At 36.1% G+C, this 22993-nt stretch overlaps 2 protein-coding genes across 4 annotated transcripts in view; both read left to right on the top strand.

Annotated features, from left to right (window-relative positions):
• The window catches only part of LOC107584497 (metabotropic glutamate receptor 2-like), a 36503-nt gene extending 18392 nt beyond the window's left edge, over window positions 1–18111 (top strand). Inside the window, exons 3-5 of the mRNA XM_016271129.1 lie at window positions 10511–11348; window positions 12193–13260; window positions 17830–18111. Coding sequence (XP_016126615.1) covers window positions 10511–11348; window positions 12193–13260; window positions 17830–17903 — 1980 coding nt within the window. The 3' untranslated portion in view covers window positions 17904–18111. The remainder of the gene's footprint in view (window positions 1–10510; window positions 11349–12192; window positions 13261–17829) is intronic.
• Window positions 18112–20328: 2217 nt separating this feature from the next.
• The window catches only part of LOC107584455 (poly (ADP-ribose) polymerase family, member 3), a 10190-nt gene continuing 7525 nt past the window's right edge, over window positions 20329–22993 (top strand). The window contains exons 1-2 of one of the 3 annotated variants that reach the window (XM_016271081.1): window positions 20329–20431; window positions 21568–21623. The gene's annotated coding sequence lies outside the window, so the exon portion shown is untranslated. Of the gene's footprint in view, window positions 20432–21530; window positions 21624–22993 lie in introns of those variants that run through there. The other 2 variants (XM_016271080.1, XM_016271079.1) reach the window with 2 other exon arrangements.

Here is a 22993-nt window from a genome sequence, read left to right as displayed (position 1 = left end):
CATTTCTACACAGAGTGCGCAAGACTTGGTTTAGCAAATAAACGGAATGGTCTGATGCTAAAAATATGCAGTAATTCCTGTTAATTAAGGCCCATTGAAAAATTCTTACATAAACATGCATTCAGTTCATTAATGTGAAGATTTCATAATATCTCACGCCCCACTTTTCTCCTGTTCCTGAATTTCTTTTACGTCTTGTGCGGCCCCGTGTTCTTCCTCCTTGTGAAAGAAAAAGCCATCTTTGAGTGGTAGTTGTTTCATAAGTCATAGTTTTGTTTGCTGTGCTTTTGTATCCTTCATCAAACTTTGTACTGAATTATTGATTGTTTGCATGTAATGTTCTTTTTTTAAGGTTCGTTTTAAAGCAATAATTCACCCAGAAATGAAAATGTACTCACCCTCAGGCCATCCAAGATGTAGATGAGTTTGTTTCTTCATCTGTACAGATTTGGAGAAATGTCGCATTACTTGCTCCCTTGCAGTGAATGGGTGCCGTCAGAATGAGAGTCCAAACAGCCGATAAAAACATCACAATAATCCACAAATAACCCAAATGGGAACTTTTGCATTAATACAGACCATTTTTCTTCCCTATGTTGCTTCCAGTTTCAAATTACTGATTTAAACTCTTCAGAATTAGCAATGGACAAAAATGGTGAGAAAAGGTGTACTTTTACTTTTCTAAGAGAATCGGATTTAAAACGGTAGAAAAGTACGATAGAAAAATCTCTTAGAATATCAAATACAGACTCTTTTGATTTTGGGCCAACATGCAGCTACTTAGCAACCATCTGAACAAATCCATCATTAAGATGTTTTTAACTTCAAACGAGTCCTCTATTCATGATATTGCTTCCTCCAGTGAAAAAGTTAAACTGAATCAGTAAAGAAAAAATATGCACAGATAAAGCAACATTTATGCAGCAGCATGCAGCTTATTAGCTATCACTCAGAAAACCCTAGAAACCTCCTAGCTACACTGTAGGAACAAAAAAAAAACAGTCCTCATGAACACCAACTGCATAGCAACCACCCTGCCAGCCAGCCAGAGTATTTTCCCTGAATCTCTTTGTGTTGGCTTCAAGGCTATGATAGCATTTCCCTGTTGTTTAAATCCGTAATTAATTTTCTGGCCTTAGTTCTGCTGGAGATGTCCTGCTGGTTGGACAAAACACCTCTGGTGATATATTCAGCGGATCTCAGCAACCTTCCTGTGTTTTAGCTACTCTTTTTGTACCAATGATTGATGCTGCCAGAGAGAAAGCTTCCTGGAAAACTCCCACCAGTGTCTTTGGCCTTCCTAATGAAGCTGCTGTTGCATGAGAGTCTCTGCATGTGAACTATGAGCTGTGAGCTTCCGTTACTTGTGGTTTCAGAGTATGAGTTTCATGATGATTCACCACGCTTGAATGACTCACAGCTTTATGCAGAGATACAGGTGTAGAACCTTCATAATTGGTGTCTTATCTTGTTTCATTTCCTGGTCTAAAGTGTGCTTATGATTATTGCAATGCAGTTGCAAGCATAATATTTATACTGCTTTTTATTTTTTTTATCCGAACAGGAAGAGGCATTCAAGAGGACCTTGAACTGACCTGAATTCTTAACAATTTTCAACGCTAATGCAAAGCACAGAATGATAATCCTATAGAAGTTGACTTGTTCTCTCAGAAAATGCTCAGAGCTCCAAGTTAATTCTTGATTGCCGGCATTCTGTAATCATATCAAGGAACATTTAGCCTCAGGAATAGCTAGTGATTAATTCATGCTGGCAAGTACAGCTTTATTCGGTCCATTGGAGTTCTTGGCTTTGTGACTGATAATGAAGCAGTATCCTGCACTAATGCTAACAGACTGACAACAAATAAATAAGCAAAGCGGTTCCTCAGTAATGAAATCTTTAAAGTATAAAAGTCTAATGTAGATCATTTTAAACCAACAGTATAAAGAAAAAATGAGTTGGGTAATTGAGCATTTCACAAGTATGGATGGGCATAGAAAGATGAAAGTCAATTGACTGTGTTCACCATTCTTAGCGAGAGTTATAAGGACCCTCTCTGGCTGTTAGAAACATACCATTACCTCTGTCTGCATGACTGAGACTGTTTATTGGTGCCATAATGAGCAGCAGTTTATCTCTTTAAATGCTTAATCAACACTCGACATCTGTCTAGTAAAATAACACCAGTCAGTTATTATAAAGACCTCGTTAAAAGGGTTTGATGAACTTACATATACAGTGGTGGCCAAAATTTTAAGTCAGTTATTTCTATCTTTTCTTGTAGTGTGTCAGTAGGAAATATCAATTTACGTTTCCAAACATTCATTTTGCCATTAATTGTAATAGTAATCCAGTGAGATTTTTGTTTGCACAAGGAGTCTGACAAGAGCCAGTGCTCCACATAGAGATCTGATCATTATTCAGTCTGTTTGGAATGACGTGAAGAAACAGAACAAACTGAGACAGACTAAATCCAGAAGAACTGTGGCAACGTCTCCAAGATGCTTCAAGAAACCTACCTCCAAATATACCTGGAAAACTATGCGTAAGTGCACCTAGGGCAAAAATCTATTTATGACATTATTTTGACAGCATCCTCATTTTACAGCATTTTTACACAAGTGCCTAAAACTTTTAACAGTACATTACCTTTGCAGGTAGGTTTCTTGATACATCTTGGAGATGTTGCCACAGTTCTTCTGGATTTAGTCTGTCTCAGTTTGTTCTGTTTCTTCATGTCATTCCAGACAGACTGGATGATGATGAGATCAGATCTCTGTGTGGAGCACTGGCTGTTCTCACACTACTTGTGCAAAGATACATTTTATTGGATTATTACAATAAATGTCAAAATGAATGTTTGTAAATGTAAACTGGTATTTCACATTTAGACTATTGCAATAAACAATCTGTGATTCATGTACTGAATGATTGTTGAGACTGTGAGAGTAAGCCTTGGCTGGTGGCTAGTGACTTTGATGCCACCTAAAGGGCACATGAAAGTAAAGGCCCCTGTCAGAAAGACAGCGAGCCTGAGCAAGAGAGTCCTCTGTCAGGCTGGGGTGAAGGATCAGCGTTAGATTAGAGAGATCCTCTCCTCTCTAACCGGGTCACACTTCCACCTGACCAAACACATTCACAGCTGTTGCCTGGCAACAGAACTCTTCAAAATCCCGAATGTGGAATCCACCTCCTCTGATGTAGAGGCAGACAAAGCTGCTCAAGAGAAGTCACTGCAGCGTTAGTCCATCATTCATAACATTCTCCGTGTTAGTAATATTCTCATCTCCAGCGCCGACGCTGTCATTCTTCATCATCATTATCACTGATGACAGCAGCATTATCATAAATATTATTTTGGTCATCATTATCACTGCATTTATCATAATCCTCATATAACATTCCTCACACACATCCCTGCGTGTATAAAATGGTGTATTTTTCAGCATGTTATGAGGTTTTATTTATTAGGCCTGACTGCACTTTTGGGCTGTGTTGAATGTGCGTGTCTTTGTGATGTGTAGTGAGGATGTGTTTTCAAAAGTAGGATGAGACAATCTCTAGGGACAAACAGATGGGTTTTTCATGTTGAAAAAGTCATGACATTTTATGAAAGCAGAAGATTCATGCACATATAAATTGAGGGGCCACATATCTATCTATCTATCTATCTATCTATCTATCTATCTATCTATCTATCTATCTATCTATCTATCTATCTAATCAAAATTATGTAGTGAGGTTGGGATTTGAACCTGAGTCCCTTTTCACAATAAACAATCATTTCATTTTATGTGAAGATAAAAAGTGTGTAAAGTCTTATGTGAAGTTAAGTGTTTTTTTTGTCTTATATTATTTATAGCAGGGATCTCAAACAAATATGATGATCCACTAAATAATAAAGGCAGCCGTATATAGTATATGTACGCCTATAGTTTCTAATTTATGTATATGTTTAAAGACATATTTGTGCTGTGTAAAGAATTTTTATTCTAAATTAAATAGTTGGCTTTTATACTGTTAATGTACTGTACCGAAGCTATCTGAAAAAGACTGACTTTGTAATAGCTGTGTCTTTTGTTTACCCTCAAAGTATAAACCAAATAGATTTTTATAGCCCTTTTCACAACAAAAAGCAGTTTAACAGATTACTTTGACAGTCCAAAGAAGTACATTGTTCATGTCCATCTTTATCTTTACTGCGTTGCATTCTGCAAAAGTGTGTTTCAATTTTTTCCCTTTACTCTGTTTATACATATTTCATAGTAACACTTTCTGTGCTTGGGAACAAATTGCTCAGTGGAGCCAGTTCTGTGTGTGATATGAAATATGGAATGGAATGTGTGATAGCACAAGCACAATGTGTGACATCCATGAGTTAAAAGAGCATCAGTGAGTGAGAAATGAGTGGGAGAATAGATTAACAGTCTATGTATTAATGAGTAGTCGGATTATTTCATTCTTAAAATGTAAACAGACCGGTACTGGATATCAATGGAAAAATGTCTATTTTCTCTTCTTGCTCTACCTTTTATTTTTGCTGCTTTTCCCTCGGTGCGAGTCTCTCTCTGCTGTGATGTTTCAGTCTCTTGCATTATAGAGGAAGCCAAAATCACAGATTGCTGCATTTGCAGGCAGTCCAGAATGTGGCCGCTAGACTACTGACAAGTACACGAGCATGAGCATATTACACCAATTTTATCATCGCTTGAGTGGTTGCCGGTACGTTTCAGAATTGAATGCAAACTTTTATTATTTGTTTTAAATCATTAAATGGCCTGGCTCCACCATACCTTGCTGGCTTATTAAAACAGCACACATCTGCTAGATCTCTTAGGTCCTCTGATCAACTGCTCTTGACTATTCCTAGATCCAGACTGAAACTTAGGGGTGATCGGGTTTTCTCAGTCGCTGCACCTAAACTGTGGGACATATTACCTTTGCATATCAGAATGGCTCCATCAATATCTTTTAAAGCTCGATTAAAATCTCATTTACTATCCCAGACTTTTAATCTCGATTAGGTCTGGAGGCATGTTTTATTCTGAACTTGGATTAATTGTGTATGTATGTTATTTTTGTATTATTTGTTTTATGTATTATTAGTATTATATTGAAGTTTGTTGTACAGCACTTTGAGCAGCTGCTGTTGTATTAAATTGTGCTTTATAAATAAAGAAAGAAGTCGTCGTCATTGGACCAAGGAAATAGTGCAATATTCTGCGTATTCTCCAGCTCAGCTTGGATCTAGTGTGAGCAGAAGTTCCCAGAGCCTTACAAACAAGGTTACTACAGCGTAATCTCTCTCTCTCCCTTTATCTCTCTATCAGTCTCTATTCTCCATTTTCCTCTCTTTTTTGCTTCTGGATCGTTTCTCCTCTAAAATCAATATGAAGTCAATATGAAGGCAGCGCAGAGGGTGTATTGATAGAGTGTCTTACAGCAGGCCAGTGTTAGGCAGCTGTGTAAATGAATAATACATGAGCGCACTGTCAGACTGCAAACATGTCTTTATGGGAAAATTTTACATGCACATCATGCTCATATTTATAATTACGTTTTTGAGTGATTGAGAAACTTCGTTGAAGAGAAAAACTGTAAAATTATCAACTACATCAATTTTGTGTAAGAATTAATGAATTAATAAATAAATAAATAAAACATGTTTACACTACTAGTCAAAAAAATTGGAATAATTATGATTTTATGTTTTTAAAAGAAGATTTTTATGCTTACCAAGGCTGCGTTTATTTGATCAAAAATGCAGTAAAAATGGTAATATTGCAAGATTTTGACCATTTAAAATAACTGTTTTCTATTATAATATTTTTTAAATATAATTTATTGCTATGATGGCTTTGTTGTATTTTCAGCAGCCATTGACATGAAAATTTATTTCATAACAGGAATAATTGGATGCTGTATGTTAAATAAGAAACATACAGCATGTCCACTTCTTTCGACAAAAGCAAATCCCGCTATTCAAGAGCCATCCTTTCCTGAAGAATAATTAATCCACTTAACAACTGACTCTTCCGTCTGCAAATCCATGTGGCTGGTGATTTTCTTAATTAAATCCTAGGCTGTGTCTTGAAGGCATATACTCTCAGCATCATGACATTATGAAAAAGGGCATTAGCTCCATATCTAATGTGTTTAAGTCACACAAAGCCATTTGGTATAATAGAAAAGCGACCCACGGCTAATCAGCGCTAATCAATTGTATTGAAATGCTCCTCAAAATATGATTGAAATTCCTGTTGAGAACATTATGCTGCTACTGTAACTGTGACCAATTTGAATTATTTTGAAACCTTTGAAGATCTTTCAGTATCTGGGCACTGGCATCTGTTTTTTAATATTTCATCTCATTCATTAACATTTCTTGCTAACACAAGCAATACTGTTACTTTTGATCATACTTAAGGTTACTCTTGGTATAAAACTGTGTGTAGTTTGTCCCACATCATTTGTGCTGTGGACATGAGTGATTCACAATGGTGCTACTGTTTTCAAAAAACATTGGGTACATTGGATCCTTTAATATATTTATGGAACTGTATGCTAAAACACTTGATTGGTGAAAATGATCTCTCATCCAATTATGATTGACTGCTTTCTGCTGTAGTGCAAGAGAAATTTCATCAGACAGGAGCAACATTTGCATTAAAAATCCTGAAATGTAATCAATAAATATCCATGAGCACCTGCATGCACTTTAGACTGATGGCAGTGAATTTGAAGCTACTGTAGTACAAAGCCGCCTAATGAATACAAGACTGCTATTAAATCTAATTTAAGAGCAAATTAGAAATTGACTATAATTAAGAGGTGATTAGAGCATAGACTATAATTGAGATAATTACTGATAGTCTCCAGTTATATTTCTGAAACACCCATGAAGTCTTATACACATTATATTGCTATGTTTTATCCATTTAAATTCAATATTAAATAAATATGCTGTTGATTTCACCTTGCTTGTTTCTTTCTCAGATCCCGCAGTGGCATCAAAGTAAGGGTGTGTGAATAGAGAGGATATAAATGAAAAGTAAAGCAGAAAGCAAATCTGACAGCTGCCTTCTAATATGTTTAAACACAGACAGTTTGGACTTGTCACAGAAGGAGGGTTTTTGTTTAAGCTAATGTTATATGACATTGAACCATCAGAAAGGCTGAGGTAGGGAAACTCTGGGGAAACAAAGTAACAATATTAACCTCTGCTTCTCAAAGGCACCTTTTTATTTTCAACCCGACTTGTTTCTATAGCAACAGATATGAAAAATGTATGCTGAACTTTTCATATTGCGTCTCTCTGAGAACTGTAAAAATGCCGCTGGAAATTCCTATATATGAGATAACTGAATCTGTGCTTAATAGAGATAGAGAGTTTTATGATAGAGGCTATATCTAAAATATCTGTAGTATTTCATAATTCTGGTGTCACCTATTATTATTGAAATGCATCTGATCTAATGTTAATTCAGTTTATACATTTTTATTACACAGAACACTTCATTATGATTGGCCAGTCACAGCATTCAACAATCTGATATTTTCTAAAATAATCAATTTCATACAGTATGCGGCAGTCCAATCTCTTGTAAAATTACCTCAGAGGATATTTCAAAGGGATATTTTGTCCATAAATGAAAATTCTGTTACTCTCATGTTATTCCAAACATATGTATTTTCATTTTTGTATGAACTATCCCTTTAACTATCAATATTATTATAATTTTATACAGTGTCTTATTGCTAGGCCAATTGTACATTACACAATCTTAGCTTTCAATTTACAGATAATATTGATAATATAAATTGCATTTATTTGTTGGGCATTTGTTTAAATTTAAGTGCAACAGGTCACCCTGTTGTTGTATATTCAGTAATATTAGTGATATGACTGCACTGACACCACTGGATGAGAACAAAGCTAGAACTGAATTAAGCTGGATGGTGACTATTGTCTTCTGTAGAGCTGCTTTATAGCTGAATTGAACTTGTTTCAAAAATGATTAACTTTACTTTGTTATTGATCTCAACTGAACTGACTTGAACTAAATACTGACACTATTGTATTTTTAAAGCTGCTTTACCTCAGAATTTGAATGGTCTCCTAAATAGTGTTTCCAAAATTGATGTTTATTACTGTCAAGCTGCTTACAATAAAATTTGTATTGTATGAAGAGCTAAAGAAATAAAGGTAACTTGAATTATTTTGCAATAATGACCAGCACAAGCTTTTTAGTAGATAGTAGCAATTTTTGCCCCAGCTGTGACACATAGTCAAAAGTGACATTAATATTGACGCCATGCATTAGTAACCACAGAATAGCATGAAAACTGCTCTTGTATGCATTCTTGAGGTACAGCACTTACATAAGTAGGGCAGTGTGCAATAGAAGATCTACTACCCTCATAACAGACATGTAGTATTTCTAAATGGCTGTTTAAGTGAAAGTACATGAGGTAAGGCAGGTACATTAATAATTTGTTACCTTTTGTCTGAAGGAGATAGCCTTAGTCTGGAGGATGTGAAGAGCAGGTTGTGGCCTTGGTGTTTAATATCTCCTGGCTTTATTCCATTTTTGCTTACAAACATTGGCCGGTAATCTCTTTATTTGCCTGATCTTTATTCCACCATGCACTTTGCACACAGCTATAGTGACAGTTATTAGGAGATTTGTTAGGATTACTTTCTCTAAGACGTTTTTCTTTATTTTTTATTCTTTAAATGATTTGCGTATGAGTGAAAAGGAATATATTTATGGTTTGCTATCTTTGAAAGGGTCTTTAGTTTTACTGATAGGGCTGTGGGGGTACATAAGACAACAAAACAAACTACTGCATTAAAATAACAACTTTTTAATTGGGATAGCACACAGAAAATAATCTCTTCGTATTTCCCTTTTTTATGAAACCTTTTCTTTTGTTTATGGGCATATTCACTGTGTTGTGGATTTGGAAGTTTAGGTTATGTTGAATATGTTAAGCTGTAATTCATATGACAATTACATGTTATGCAGTGTTGATATACAGAACAAAGAAATCTTGAAGAGCTTTCTTTTCTGCTGCTGGCGTCTTCATGCTGACTTTCCCTTAGGCTTCTGAGTACCTGCCTGAGGCACAGACCAGTCAGACTCCATTGCATATCATATGATCAAAACTGAAACACTCTCACACACAGCTGGCAGAAGTGTCTCAGGTTTACTGAGTGAAGTGACTCACTGTGCAATGTACTTCAGCACCTACTGAATTAACTCTCTCATAGTTTTCTCATACAGTTTTAGTACATGTATATTTACAGTCATAGTTTCACAAACTGCCGCTGACAATGCAGCACCCACAACAGATATAGAGAAGTTTACTGGGGTCATTTCCTTGGGACTGCTCTTATTTCACTGTGAAAATGGAAATGCGAAGTGTTGCCATTAGGGTTCTCAGAGATCAGACAAGTGAGAAGGGTGAGACTAATCGCTGCAGTATGCTAAGCGTCTGGTGATAACTGCCCTAATTTGTGTTATCAGAGGAATTACATTCTCGTGCTTAGACCTATGTGCCAGACCTACTACAGAACTACAGATATTTTTTTATTATTATTTATTTTATTTTATTTTTTGACCTGTGAAACAGCCACTTTTCGGCTTTTTTCTGTAAATGATACCAGATAATTGTACATCAGTTATTCTGTTCCATGCACTATGGCATAATACATTAATTACGACAACACTGAAAGATAAACATGGCTTCATAGGGTTAGGGACTTGCATATTTGTCTGTGTGTTTAATTTTGTATTGTTAAATTTTAGTGTAGATGTTTTTTTATATCTGAATAACAATAATCTGAATAAGAGTTTTTCCTGCAATTGTTAGTCATTAGAACAACTAAGTATTACATTATAAATGTGTTTATACATGTGTTGGTGTGTGTGTGTGTGTGTGTGTGGGGTTCAAAAGTTTAGGGTCAGTGCAATTATTTAAAATGTTTCAGAAATTCTCAACAAGGCTGCATTTTTTACATCCAAAATATAGTAAAACATAAATATTGTGATATATTATTATTATTAATTAATTAATTAATTTTGAAATGTAATTTATTCCTTTGATGGCAAAGCTGAATTGTCTGCAGTCATTACTCTCATCTTCAGTGTCACATGATCCTTCATCATTTCACTCTAATATCCTGATTAGGGGCTCAAGAAATATTTCTTATTATCAATGTTGAAAACAATTTCACTGCTTAAAAGTTTTGTAAATTTAATGCATCCTTGCTGAAAAGGAAATATAAGAATGAATATACATTTATTTGGGTACTGGACTGAAAATGAAGAGGGTTTAGGGTCTAAAGTCAGGCAGGGCTGGCTGCTAAAGTACAGTACATATAAATTTGATCACACAGTTAATGAGAATTGAACTGACAGCCAACACTGTGAATCACAGTGAAATAGTGTGACCATTTACACACTTCAGTAGTTTTTCATCAGTTTTTCATTTGTCCTTTTGCAGGTGGCCAATCTCCTGCGTCTTTTCCAGATTCCTCAGATCAGTTATGCCTCCACCAGTGCGAAACTGAGCGACAAATCCCGTTATGATTACTTTGCCCGGACTGTACCCCCTGACTTCTACCAAGCTAAAGCTATAGCTGAGATCCTGCGCTATTTTAACTGGACTTACGTCTCCACAGTTGCCTCAGAGGGCGATTACGGCGAGACGGGTATCGACGCCTTTCAGCAAGAGGCCCGGGCCTTGCAAATCTGCATCGCTACGTCTGCCAAGGTCAGTCGCTCCATGGACCGCTACAGTTATGACGGAGTAATCAGATCTCTGTTGCAGAAATCCAACGCTAAAGTAGTAATCCTCTTCACCAGAAGTGAAGACGCAAGAGAGCTCCTGGTTGCAGCAAAGCGCATGAACGTGTCCTTCATCTGGGTGGCCAGTGATGGTTGGGGGGCGCAGGAGAGTGTGGTGAGAGGGAGTGAAAATGTAGCGGATGGAGCTTTTACCATTGAGCTCGCGTCTTATCTGATCCCTGAATTTGCAACATACTTCACAAACCTCAATCCTTACAACAACACACGTAACCCCTGGTTCCGAGAGTTCTGGGAAAATCGCTTTCAGTGCAGCCTGCATGACATTAATTGTGGGAAGCATTCTCTCCGGGATGGCAAATTCGAGCAGGAGTCCAAGATCATGTTTGTGGTGAATGCTGTCTTTGCTATGGCCCATGCCCTTCACAACATGAGGCAAGCAGTGTGCTCAAACACCACCAAACTCTGCAGTGCCATGAAACCAGTCAATGGAAAAAAGCTGTACAAGGACTACATCCTGAAGACAAAATTTGACGGTCAGTTTTATCTTAATTTTTTATTTTGTATATTCTGTTAATATTTATTCATCTTTGTATCATTCCAATTCCATAAAATTTTCAGTTTCAATAATCTTGAATCCTGGGATATCGATTCACGTTCACCCCATAGAATAATGTTAATATTTGCACTCATCCAGTAGTTTAAATCTCAAAGCAAACACCGGTTGAGCAGTATATCTTAATAAATGAATGTCAATTCTTTATTAAGTCAAAGAAATCAATTTGAAAGATAAATGGATCTAAGTTTTCCTCAGGGGAAAACTGCTGCTGTAAAATAGATTACACTAATGCATGGATGGAACACATGACCTGCGTACAGACTAAGTGTTTTATTACATGCATTAGCCTCATTAGCCCCATGCTAACTTCTAAATGATTTAAACAAGTACAAGCACGGATGTATATTAAATGTCTGTGCTGAGTGGTCAATTGCTCGTATTAGGGAACTAATGGGAATCTGTCAGGCTCCTATAGCTATTCTTTATCTATTTCTAAATCTTTTCGCCATCTGACTGCTTTTTCATGATGTTCTTCCAAGAATGCCAAATTACATCATAGAAACCTGGCAATGTATCAACCTCCTGACCTCAATTATGTAAATGTACCATACGCACCTGAGTCCAGTGCATCTACAAACCTAATGAGAAATGTGCAGGGCAGGACGCTGAAGAAAGTATGGTGGGCTTACATAAGAAGGTCTTTCTGGGTTGTACATTTTCTGCTTACAAAGAAAAACCCCTTTGTTGCTGTAAAATATCTATTCATCTGTTGCCAAGAATGTAAATAAATTATGTTTATCACTTGCACTTTATGTCCGCAGCTCCATTTCGCCCAGTTGATACAGAGAACAATGTTTACTTTGATGCTTATGGAGACAGTCTGGGCCGCTACAACATCTTCCATTATCACAAAGAGAATGACGAATACGTATATAGGAAAGTGGGATACTGGGCTCAGGATTTAACTCTGAACACAAGCCTGATTCCTTGGGAAAGCCAAGTGGTGCCCACGTCCCAGTGCAGCGACCCATGTAGGAAAAATGAAATAAAGAGCATGCAGCCAGGTGATGTTTGCTGTTGGATTTGCATCCCCTGCCAGCCCTACCAATACCTTCTGGATGAATTCACCTGTGCGGATTGTGGCTTCGGACAGTGGCCTTTGGACAATCTCACGGGGTGTTACAATTTACCCGAGGAGTACATTCATTGGGAGGACGCTTGGGCTGTTGGGCCGGTCACCATTGCTTGCCTTGGCATGCTCTGCACACTCTTTGTCATTGGCCTCTTCTTAAAGAACAATGAGACACCGGTGGTGAAAGCTAGTGGACGTGAGCTCTCCTATATTCTTCTCATAGGTGTCCTACTTTGCTATTTCATGACCTTCATCTACATCAGCAAACCTTCTGCCGTAGTGTGCACGTTACGGCGGCTTGGCCTGGGAACTTCCTTCGCTGTTTGCTACTCTGCGTTGCTGACCAAGACCAATCGCATCGCTCGGATTTTCAATGGCGTTAAAGATGGAGCTCAAAGGCCGAGGCTCATCAGTCCAGCTTCACAGGTGGCCATCTGTGCTGCTCTTATTTCCTGTCAGCTCCTGGTAGTGGTGGTCTGGCTTCTGGTTGAGGCTCCTGGGGTGAGAAAGGAGGTCAGTCCTGAAAGAAGAGACGTGGTGACATTGAAGTGCAACAGCAAGGACTCTAGCATGCTGATGTCTTTAACCTACAACTGTGTCCTCATCATCCTCTGTACCTTTTACGCCTTTAAGACACGAAAGTGCCCAGAGAACTTCAATGAAGCCAAGTTCATCGGCTTCACCATGTACACCACGTGCATAATCTGGCTGGCTTTCCAGCCAATCTTCTATGTTACTGCCAGTGACTTTAGGGTAAGTAAATATGACCGGTACAATGCATGGTTGCAGCAATACCTCACTAACAACACCCAATAGCTTGTCAACTTCTATGAAAATAATAACCTGTAATAAAAATCAGAGCTTTATGTTAGAGTCAAAATTAAATGTCATTAGCAACCTACTTCCATAATGAGTGAACTGTATATTCAGAAAGAAAGAACTGAAGAAAAGTGATTTCATTCATTTACTGGATTGTGAAAAGTGTTGTAGAATAGTATGAATCCAGGTGGTTTGGAGGAGAAGGCTTGAAACTAAGAGGGATTTGTAATGTCAGCCCCAAAAAGGGAAAGTTCTTTTAGAGGTGGAGTCAATTATATAATAATAATAATAATAATAAATAATGATAATTTTTTTTTAAGAAATTGAGCCTTAAACAATGAGTGAACTGTATATTCAGAAAGAAAGAACTGAAGAAAAGTGATTTCATTCATTTACTGGATTGTGAAAAGTGTTGTAGAATAGTATGAATCCAGGTGGTTTGGAGGAGAAGGCTTGAAACTAAGAGGGATTTGTAATGTCAGCCCCAAAAAGGGAAAGTTCTTTTAGAGGTGGAGTCAATTATATAATAATAATAATAATGATAATTTTTTTTTAAATAAATAAAAGAAATTGAGCCTTAAACATGTGTGTATACATATTAATATTGCACAATAAGACCAGCATGTCAAAAACAATAATTTTGATTTAATCTAATGTGAGGACCACAATTTCATTTAACAGTTTCCCTGAAAAATTCATTACATTAAAAACTTTTTAAATGTCAATTTTGCTCAGCATAGTGGAGTTTTGGCTCTGCTAGTCTCCCTCAATGTTGATAATGAATACTTTGCCTGAGTGTTCTGTATAACAATGTGATTTCTTTGAGAAGTAAATCTTGTGCCGGGGGGATATTACCGGCTCTCCTCTGGGAATAGATATCAAGAGGGGCTGTTTCAAATCACACTGCACACACAATGACAGCATGGAATATTTTTCATCATTTAGATAATGAGCTTCTCTTATAACCCTTAATCACTTTCCGACACTGACTTTATCCTTTATTTTTAGCATATATACAATTTGACAGAGCAAGAGTCTGAGAGTTTGCCTGATTGATTTTTTTTTTACCTGCCAATTCAGATGGCAGATAGAGAAATCTCTTTGATCACCTGTCTTTTGCACTGATGAAAGGAGAAGCTCACATTTCGTGTGGCTCATAAGCTGTTCAATGTAGAACAAAGAAAGTGGGGATATTTCATCCCAGCAAATGACTAGCCTATGAAAACATGCTATTCAATTGGTCTGAGTATCCTTCACTCAAGTGCCTCAGGAAAGGAACTATTAAATAAATACCTTTACACGTTTGAAGCACAGTTTTACAGACCTTTGATGCATGCATTACATAGAAATCAAATGAAAAAATATCTTAAGGTTTATTTTTAGTTCTAATTATTATCTAATATTATTATTAATAGTTGGTTGGTTAAGCATTGAATCAAAGCATTACAGTGAATCAAAGCATTACAGTGCAGCACAAATGTATATATATATATATATATATATAGATCTATATCTATAGATATATATATACATGCAAGACAGCTCAGTACTTGTAAAGACAGTCAGCACTGCTGGTAAGACAGCCACTGTATATTTTATTTGGATGCTCTAGTAAGCAAAAAGAAGGACAGAAACGTGATCGGCGATGTTAATGGCTGAAGGAAGTTTTATATCATCTATCAAGACAAGAAAGAATACAGACAAAAAAGGGAAAGAAAAGTGAATATCCTTGTATTTTGATTGGACAGGATGTCATTCTGTGTTCAGTGTTTCTATTAGCAACCTACTTCCATAATGAGTGAACTGTATATTCAGAAAGAAAGAACTGAAGAAAAGTGATTTCATTCATTTACTGGATTGTGAAAAGTGTTGTAGAATAGTATGAATCCAGGTGGTTTGGAGGAGAAGGCTTGAAACTAAGAGGGATTTGTAATGTCAGCCCCAAAAAGGGAAAGTTCTTTTAGAGGTGGAGTCAATTATATAATAATAATAATAATGATAATTTTTTTTTAAATAAATAAAAGAAATTGAGCCTTAAACATGTGTGTATACATATTAATATTGCACAATAAGACCAGCATGTCAAAAACAATAATTTTGATTTAATCTAATGTGAGGACCACAATTTCATTTAACAGTTTCCCTGAAAAATTCATTACATTAAAAACTTTTTAAATGTCAATTTTGCTCAGCATAGTGGAGTTTTGGCTCTGCTAGTCTCCCTCAATGTTGATAATGAATACTTTGCCTGAGTGTTCTGTATAACAATGTGATTTCTTTGAGAAGTAAATCTTGTGCCGGGGGGATATTACCGGCTCTCCTCTGGGAATAGATATCAAGAGGGGCTGTTTCAAATCACACTGCACACACAATGACAGCATGGAATATTTTTCATCATTTAGATAATGAGCTTCTCTTATAACCCTTAATCACTTTCCGACACTGACTTTATCCTTTATTTTTAGCATATATACAATTTGACAGAGCAAGAGTCTGAGAGTTTGCCTGATTGATTTTTTTTTTACCTGCCAATTCAGATGGCAGATAGAGAAATCTCTTTGATCACCTGTCTTTTGCACTGATGAAAGGAGAAGCTCACATTTCGTGTGGCTCATAAGCTGTTCAATGTAGAACAAAGAAAGTGGGGATATTTCATCCCAGCAAATGACTAGCCTATGAAAACATGCTATTCAATTGGTCTGAGTATCCTTCACTCAAGTGCCTCAGGAAAGGAACTATTAAATAAATACCTTTACACGTTTGAAGCACAGTTTTACAGACCTTTGATGCATGCATTACATAGAAATCAAATGAAAAAATATCTTAAGGTTTATTTTTAGTTCTAATTATTATCTAATATTATTATTAATAGTTGGTTGGTTAAGCATTGAATCAAAGCATTACAGTGAATCAAAGCATTACAGTGCAGCACAAATGTATATATATATATATATATATATAGATCTATATCTATAGATATATATATACATGCAAGACAGCTCAGTACTTGTAAAGACAGTCAGCACTGCTGGTAAGACAGCCACTGTATATTTTATTTGGATGCTCTAGTAAGCAAAAAGAAGGACAGAAACGTGATCGGCGATGTTAATGGCTGAAGGAAGTTTTATATCATCTATCAAGACAAGAAAGAATACAGACAAAAAAAGGGAAAGAAAAGTGAATATCCTTGTATTTTGATTGGACAGGATGTCATTCTGTGTTCAGTGTTTCTGCGTTTTATAAATGTGTGTGTGAGAGTGTGAGGTGATGTGTTAGAGCATGGGAGGATGATTCCCAGCTGGGGCCTGTGCTCAGAAAGCAAGGTGTGCCTTAGAGACCGAGACCAAAAAAAGGGAAAGAAAAGTGAATATCCTTGTATTTTGATTGGACAGGATGTCATTCTGTGTTCAGTGTTTCTGCGTTTTATAAATGTGTGTGTGAGAGTGTGAGGTGATGTGTTAGAGCATGGGAGGATGATTCCCAGCTGGGGCCTGTGCTCAGAAAGCAAGGTGTGCCTTAGAGACCGAGACCTCACCACACTCCCACACACACTCACAGGAAATGCTACAGTCTCATTCATCCCGCCGATATCATTTTACTTCTAGCATTTTTGATTCTCACCTACAAAATACAATATGCAGAAGAAAGAGCACACACTGCTTGTAAGATTAATATCATAAATCTTCAGAATCAGACTTACAACAAAAATGTGGACCCAAAATAAAATAGTGGGGCCAATACAAAATAATTTGGGATTCAAAATCTTAGAAATAAACAGTATATTTATATATATACACACACACATACTGGTAAAAAGATGTATAGCCTGAATGCACTGTAAGTCGCTTTGGATAAAAGCGTCTCACGAAATGGTTCAATAAAATATTTCACCTCAAAATGACAAATAAATAAATTAGTATTACGATAAAAAAGATCTCATTCTCAATAATGTACTGGGAAAATAATAATTCTACTTTTTTAAATGGTACAATGCTTAATATGCATCTTGGGAGCATTTGTGGTACAGCTTTTAATCAGTGCTGCATTAAAAAAATATATATATACCACAGTGATTTATACTGTATTGCAGTAATAGAAATGTAAGGAGAAATGAGAATAATGGAAATTACATTACAGTAAAAAAGAAGCAAAACAGTGAGGATTCCATAAAGAACCTTTAACATCTGAAGAACCTTACTGTTTCACAAAAGGTTATTTGTGGTGAAAGGTTCTTCAGATTATAAAAAGGTAAGAAAGAGATGGTTCTTTAAAGAATCTTTGACTGAATGGTTCTTTGTGGAACCAAAAATGGTTCTTCTATGGCATCGCTTGAAGAACCTTTTGAAGCACCTTTATTTTTAAGAGTGTGGCTCTGAATTAAAGTAAAAAAAAAAAAAAAGAAGTTCATGATTCACCCAAATACTTGAAAACTTCTATTGAATGGCAATGGTAATAACTGTGACTTGCAGTTTACAATATATTTGTGTTATTAACAATGTCTTTACAGCCTCGGCCTCCAACATCGTGCCTACAGTATGTAATGGCAGAGAGGTAGTGGACTCAACAACATCCTCACTCTGAGAAACAGGATTCCTGTTTGATTGCCAAATGTGGTATACAGATAAATCTTATCTTCACTAGTCATGAAATCAAGTGTTTGCTAATGTTGAGGAGGCTATTCGGAATAAAGAATGCCTGTTATGTTGTTCTCAACGTGCTGTGAGTACAATATCCCATTTTGTTTCTCTCTCTCTTTCTCTCTCTGACTAGTTAGATAATATCAGTAGGATGCCAGTTTAAACTGTATACCCGTTCTTTTTATGGAAACCATAATAAAGTATTGTTTGAGATATGGAGTTAAAAATATAGTAAATCTGTTTAAAGTATTATATACAAGATGTTTTTAATGTAGATTTATGGTGATTCTGGTTTGTGCTTTCTTGTAATTTATGTAAATAAAATGTGTTTTATATGAATACAAGCTCTCCTGGTTGATTTAACTTGATACTGTCTTGTGGTAGTTTATTATATAATTCACATTATATTATATTTCAATTCCCATCAGTGTACACTGGAAAAAATTACACACATCAGCTTTAAAGAATTAAATATTTACACAAATGTTCATGGCATAGAATAAAAACTTGCGCATTGTCCCCATCTAGAGGATATAGTTGCTCATTACATCAAATTGGGTGAGGTCAACTTTTATTAATAAAGTAATATTCATATGTTAAATGAATAACCTTGTACAGTAATGCACCGAGTGACCTTTTTATAATATAGGTGATATGCAAATGCAAAAGTCATTTAAGTAGCTACCATGTTGGAAGATAAATAAACCATTAAGAAAAGTAATGACAAAATATTGCAAATACTGCTATTACTGCACTACATATTTAATGCACATACAGCAGTCTACTGAAGAAGTCTCATAGACAACGTATCATATTTATATATCCTTAATCTGTAATAATCACAATGTTCACATATGTAGCCTATCACAGTCCGACTCGTGTTACAGAAAGGGTAAATGATATACACCATGTTGCACACTCAATCAGTTGTGGCAAAATGACAAACAGAAAATTGTCCTGTCAACCTGATACATTCCTTTTTGTGATGGTTATATCTGTCATGTCATTTTTTTGCCTCATTTATAACAGTGAGGCCTTCTGTTGAACTGTCCATATACCCCCATTGGAGGATTGTTCATTTTAGACTGTTACTTTTAAACTGTATTTTTTTTTTTAATATTGACCATAAAAACTGCTTCCGTTTAAGCACTGCGTCCATTCAAGTCAACCAGCATTATACCTTACATTAAGAGAGAAGTTTGATGTTACTGAATTAATTGTGTCATGTTATATGCAATGATATTTTCACATTTATCATATTGTGTCACATCATGGCTCTCCAAGGCACAAGTCTCTCCAAATAAATTAAAGCCTATTATTTCAATATTCAAACAGGCAATAAAAGTTATGGACCAGAAACCCGTGAGATGGCATCATTGTGATGTTTTAAGAAAGCATAATAGTTTCGTTGATTTTAATGATCTCAAATTGGTTTTTAAATGTCTAAAGAATCATGTTTCACCACTGTTTTCTGAATTGGTCAGTAGGCATCAGAACTCTCATAGGGCAAACACACGAGCCACTATTAGTGGTGACTGTCTTGTTCCAAAGTATAAGACCTCCTTTGGCCAATCTGCTTTCTCTGCAAAGGGGCCAAAACTCTGGAATGCTTTACCTAGAGACCAATGGTAATGCTTTTAACAGAGGACTTAAACAATGGTTAAAAACCAAACAACAGTGCTCACATGAATATTGTCTGATTATGTTGTCTTTGCTTTATAGCTTATGTAATAATTTTGGATGTATTTTTTGTAATTTTATGGTATTTTTTTTTCTTTTCCCCTTTTTCTTTATTAGTATTGTTATTATTACTTTTATTGTTAACATTATCATTAGTATTGTTATTGGTTTTATTTTATTAATTTACTTTGTTGTTTTTTTTGCTTTCTGAAAAGCCTGGTGTTGAAAATTAGCATGTGTTCTAAAACACTTAAGCAAGTGCATATGGTTTGTCCAATGTAACTGTGATGTCCATGTTAAATAAAAATGTAATAATAATAATATACAGGTCCTAGTTTTGAAACAACTTAAAAGTTAATAACTTGACAAATAAAGAGTTTTTAAATATAGTTTTTGCCCTTTAAGATACACCAGAACAAACGTTGGCATGTATATTATCAGAGAAATTCACTAAAAACAATAAGCCGTACTAATAAGAACAAGACTAATTGATTGATTGATTGAACGTCATGAACATTTTCATCGCATGTCAAATTGTGTATTTTACGAATTTTGAATTTGATCCCAACTTCGGTGACATATACAACTGCCATTAGAATATTAGAAAATTAGAATATTCATTTATCTTTTTACAGTACACTACAGTTACTGTGGTACATTTTTGCTTCCTGGACGTCTGAGCAACTGGTGTGACGTTGACGTAAACGCGCTCAGAAACGCGGAAGTCAGGCTGCAGACAGTCCCGAAGCGTCAGAGTGAATCTGCAAACTTTGTCAGCACAGTTACTAGCAGGTAAGTATCATTTCATATGACTAATAATAAAATCGCCAGTTATTTTTAGCGGTCATATTGCTCTGGGCTGCGTTTCCCAAAAGCATCATAAGCTTATGTACATCGTAAATCCATTGAAACCAATGGAGCTACGATCAACTTAGGCTTTTGGGAAACGCAGCCCTGTTATGTTAGGCTATATGTTGCTACAGGTATGTAAAACTACAGCTACAGCTGCAGGTGTGCACAAAGAACACTCCGTTTAGCTACAAGCTTTGCGTTAACGACATAGCTTCTGACTCGCCGTGATTATCAACACTTGCGATTTAACATGTATAGCATTATATTTTTACTCGTGAACATATTTGTCAGTTAGCAAGTGTTTTCGTTGTTGACTAGACAAAGTTAACGCATTTTCAATGTTGCCAAGCTCTGTTAGGCTGCCAGGAAGATCTACGTCACTTACAGTAAACTGATAATTTTGGATGTATTTTTTGTAATTTTATGGTATTTTTTTTTCTTTTCCCCTTTTTCTTTATTAGTATTGTTATTATTACTTTTATTGTTAACATTATCATTAGTATTGTTATTGGTTTTATTTTATTAATTTACTTTGTTGTTTTTTTTGCTTTCTGAAAAGCCTGGTGTTGAAAATTAGCATGTGTGCTAAAACACTTAAGCAAGTGCATATGGTTTGTCCAATGTAACTGTGATGTCCATGTTAAATAAAAATGTAATAATAATAATATACAGGTCCTAGTTTTGAAACAACTTAAAAGTAACTTGACAAATAAAGAGTTTTTAAATATAGTTTTTGCCCTTTAAGATACACCAGAACAAACGTTGGCATGTATATTATCAGAGAAATTCACTAAAAACAATAAGCCGTACTAATAAGAACAAGACTAATTGATTGATTGATTGAACGTCATGAACATTTTCATCGCATGTCAAATTGTGTATTTTACGAATTTTGAATTTGATCCCAACTTCGGTGACATATACAACTGCCATTAGAATATTAGAAAATTAGAATATTCATTTATCTTTTTACAGTACACTACAGTTACTGTGGTACATTTTTGCTTCCTGGACGTCTGAGCAACTGGTGTGACGTTGACGTAAACGCGCTCAGAAACGCGGAAGTCAGGCTGCAGACAGTCCCGAAGCGTCAGAGTGAATCTGCAAACTTTGTCAGCACAGTTACTAGCAGGTAAGTATCATTTCATATGACTAATAATAAAATCGCCAGTTATTTTTAGCGGTCATATTGCTCTGGGCTGCGTTTCCCAAAAGCATCATAAGCTTATGTACATCGTAAATCCATTGAAACCAATGGAGCTACGATCAACTTAGGCTTTTGGGAAACGCAGCCCTGTTATGTTAGGCTATATGTTGCTACAGGTATGTAAAACTACAGCTACAGCTGCAGGTGTGCATAAAGAACACTCCGTTTAGCTACAAGCTTTGCGTTAACGACATAGCTTCTGACTCGCCGTGATTATCAACACTTGCGATTTAACATGTATAGCATTATATTTTTACTCGTGAACATATTTGTCAGTTAGCAAGTGTTTTCGTTGTTGACTAGACAAAGTTAACGCATTTTCAATGTTGCCAAGCTCTGTTAGGCTGCCAGGAAGATCTACGTCACTTACAGTAAACTGCAGCATGTCTGCACGTGTCTCAGAAGTACAGTCATGGCCAAAAGTTTTGGCAGTGACATACATTTTGTGCTTTGCAAAGTTTGCTGCTTAAGCTGTTGTGATGTTCATTCACATTGTTTCTAGATTATTGTGTAGAGTGATCAGGTGCATTTTAAATAATTGCTAAAAGTCTCATTGGCCAAAAAATTACTTTTCACAAAAAAACACATTTAACTGTTTTTTTGATCCTGACAAAATGACAGCTAACATTAATTGACTAATCATATTAGCAGCAAATGTGAAAGTGTGAATGAGTACTAGTCAGGTAAAATCACTATCATACTAATTAGATTGTAAGAGCAGACTGATTGCTATAAAAAGATGGAAGAAGCGATTCCAATCATTGTGTTCTTGTTAGCAATGGCTACCTCCAAAGAAACGCGTGCATCCATCATCTCTTTGCATCAAAATGGCCTCACATGCATGGAAATTGCTACAAAGTATATTGCACCTGAAAGAACCATTTACCAGATCATCAAGAACTTCAAGAAGAGAGGTTCGACTGCAGTGAAGAAGTCTTCAGGATGTCCCAGAGTGTCCAGCAAGCACCAGGACCGTCTCCTCGTGAGGAGTCGGCTACGGAATCGTGCCACCAGCAGTGCAAAGCTTGCTCAGGAATGGCAGCAGGTTGGTGTGTGAGAGCATCTGCACACACAGTGAGGCAAAGACTTTTGGACAACGGCCTGGTGTCAAGAAGGGCAGCAAAGAAGCCACTTCTCTCCAAGAAAAACGTCAAGGACAGACTTTCTGTAGAAATCCTGAAATTCTGCAGGAAGTACAAGGATTGGACAGCAGAAGACTGGTGCAAAGTTATTTTCTCTGATGAAGCTCCCTTCCGACTGTTTGGGACATCTGGAAAATCGATTGTTCGGAGAAG

Source organism: Sinocyclocheilus grahami, unplaced genomic scaffold (genome assembly GCF_001515645.1).
Source record: "Sinocyclocheilus grahami isolate Dianchi unplaced genomic scaffold, SAMN03320097.WGS_v1.1 scaffold60.1, whole genome shotgun sequence".
Lineage (NCBI taxonomy): Eukaryota > Metazoa > Chordata > Actinopteri > Cypriniformes > Cyprinidae > Sinocyclocheilus > Sinocyclocheilus grahami.
Note: the sequence above shows the minus strand (reverse complement) of the source record. Positions and strands in the feature narration are given on the sequence as shown.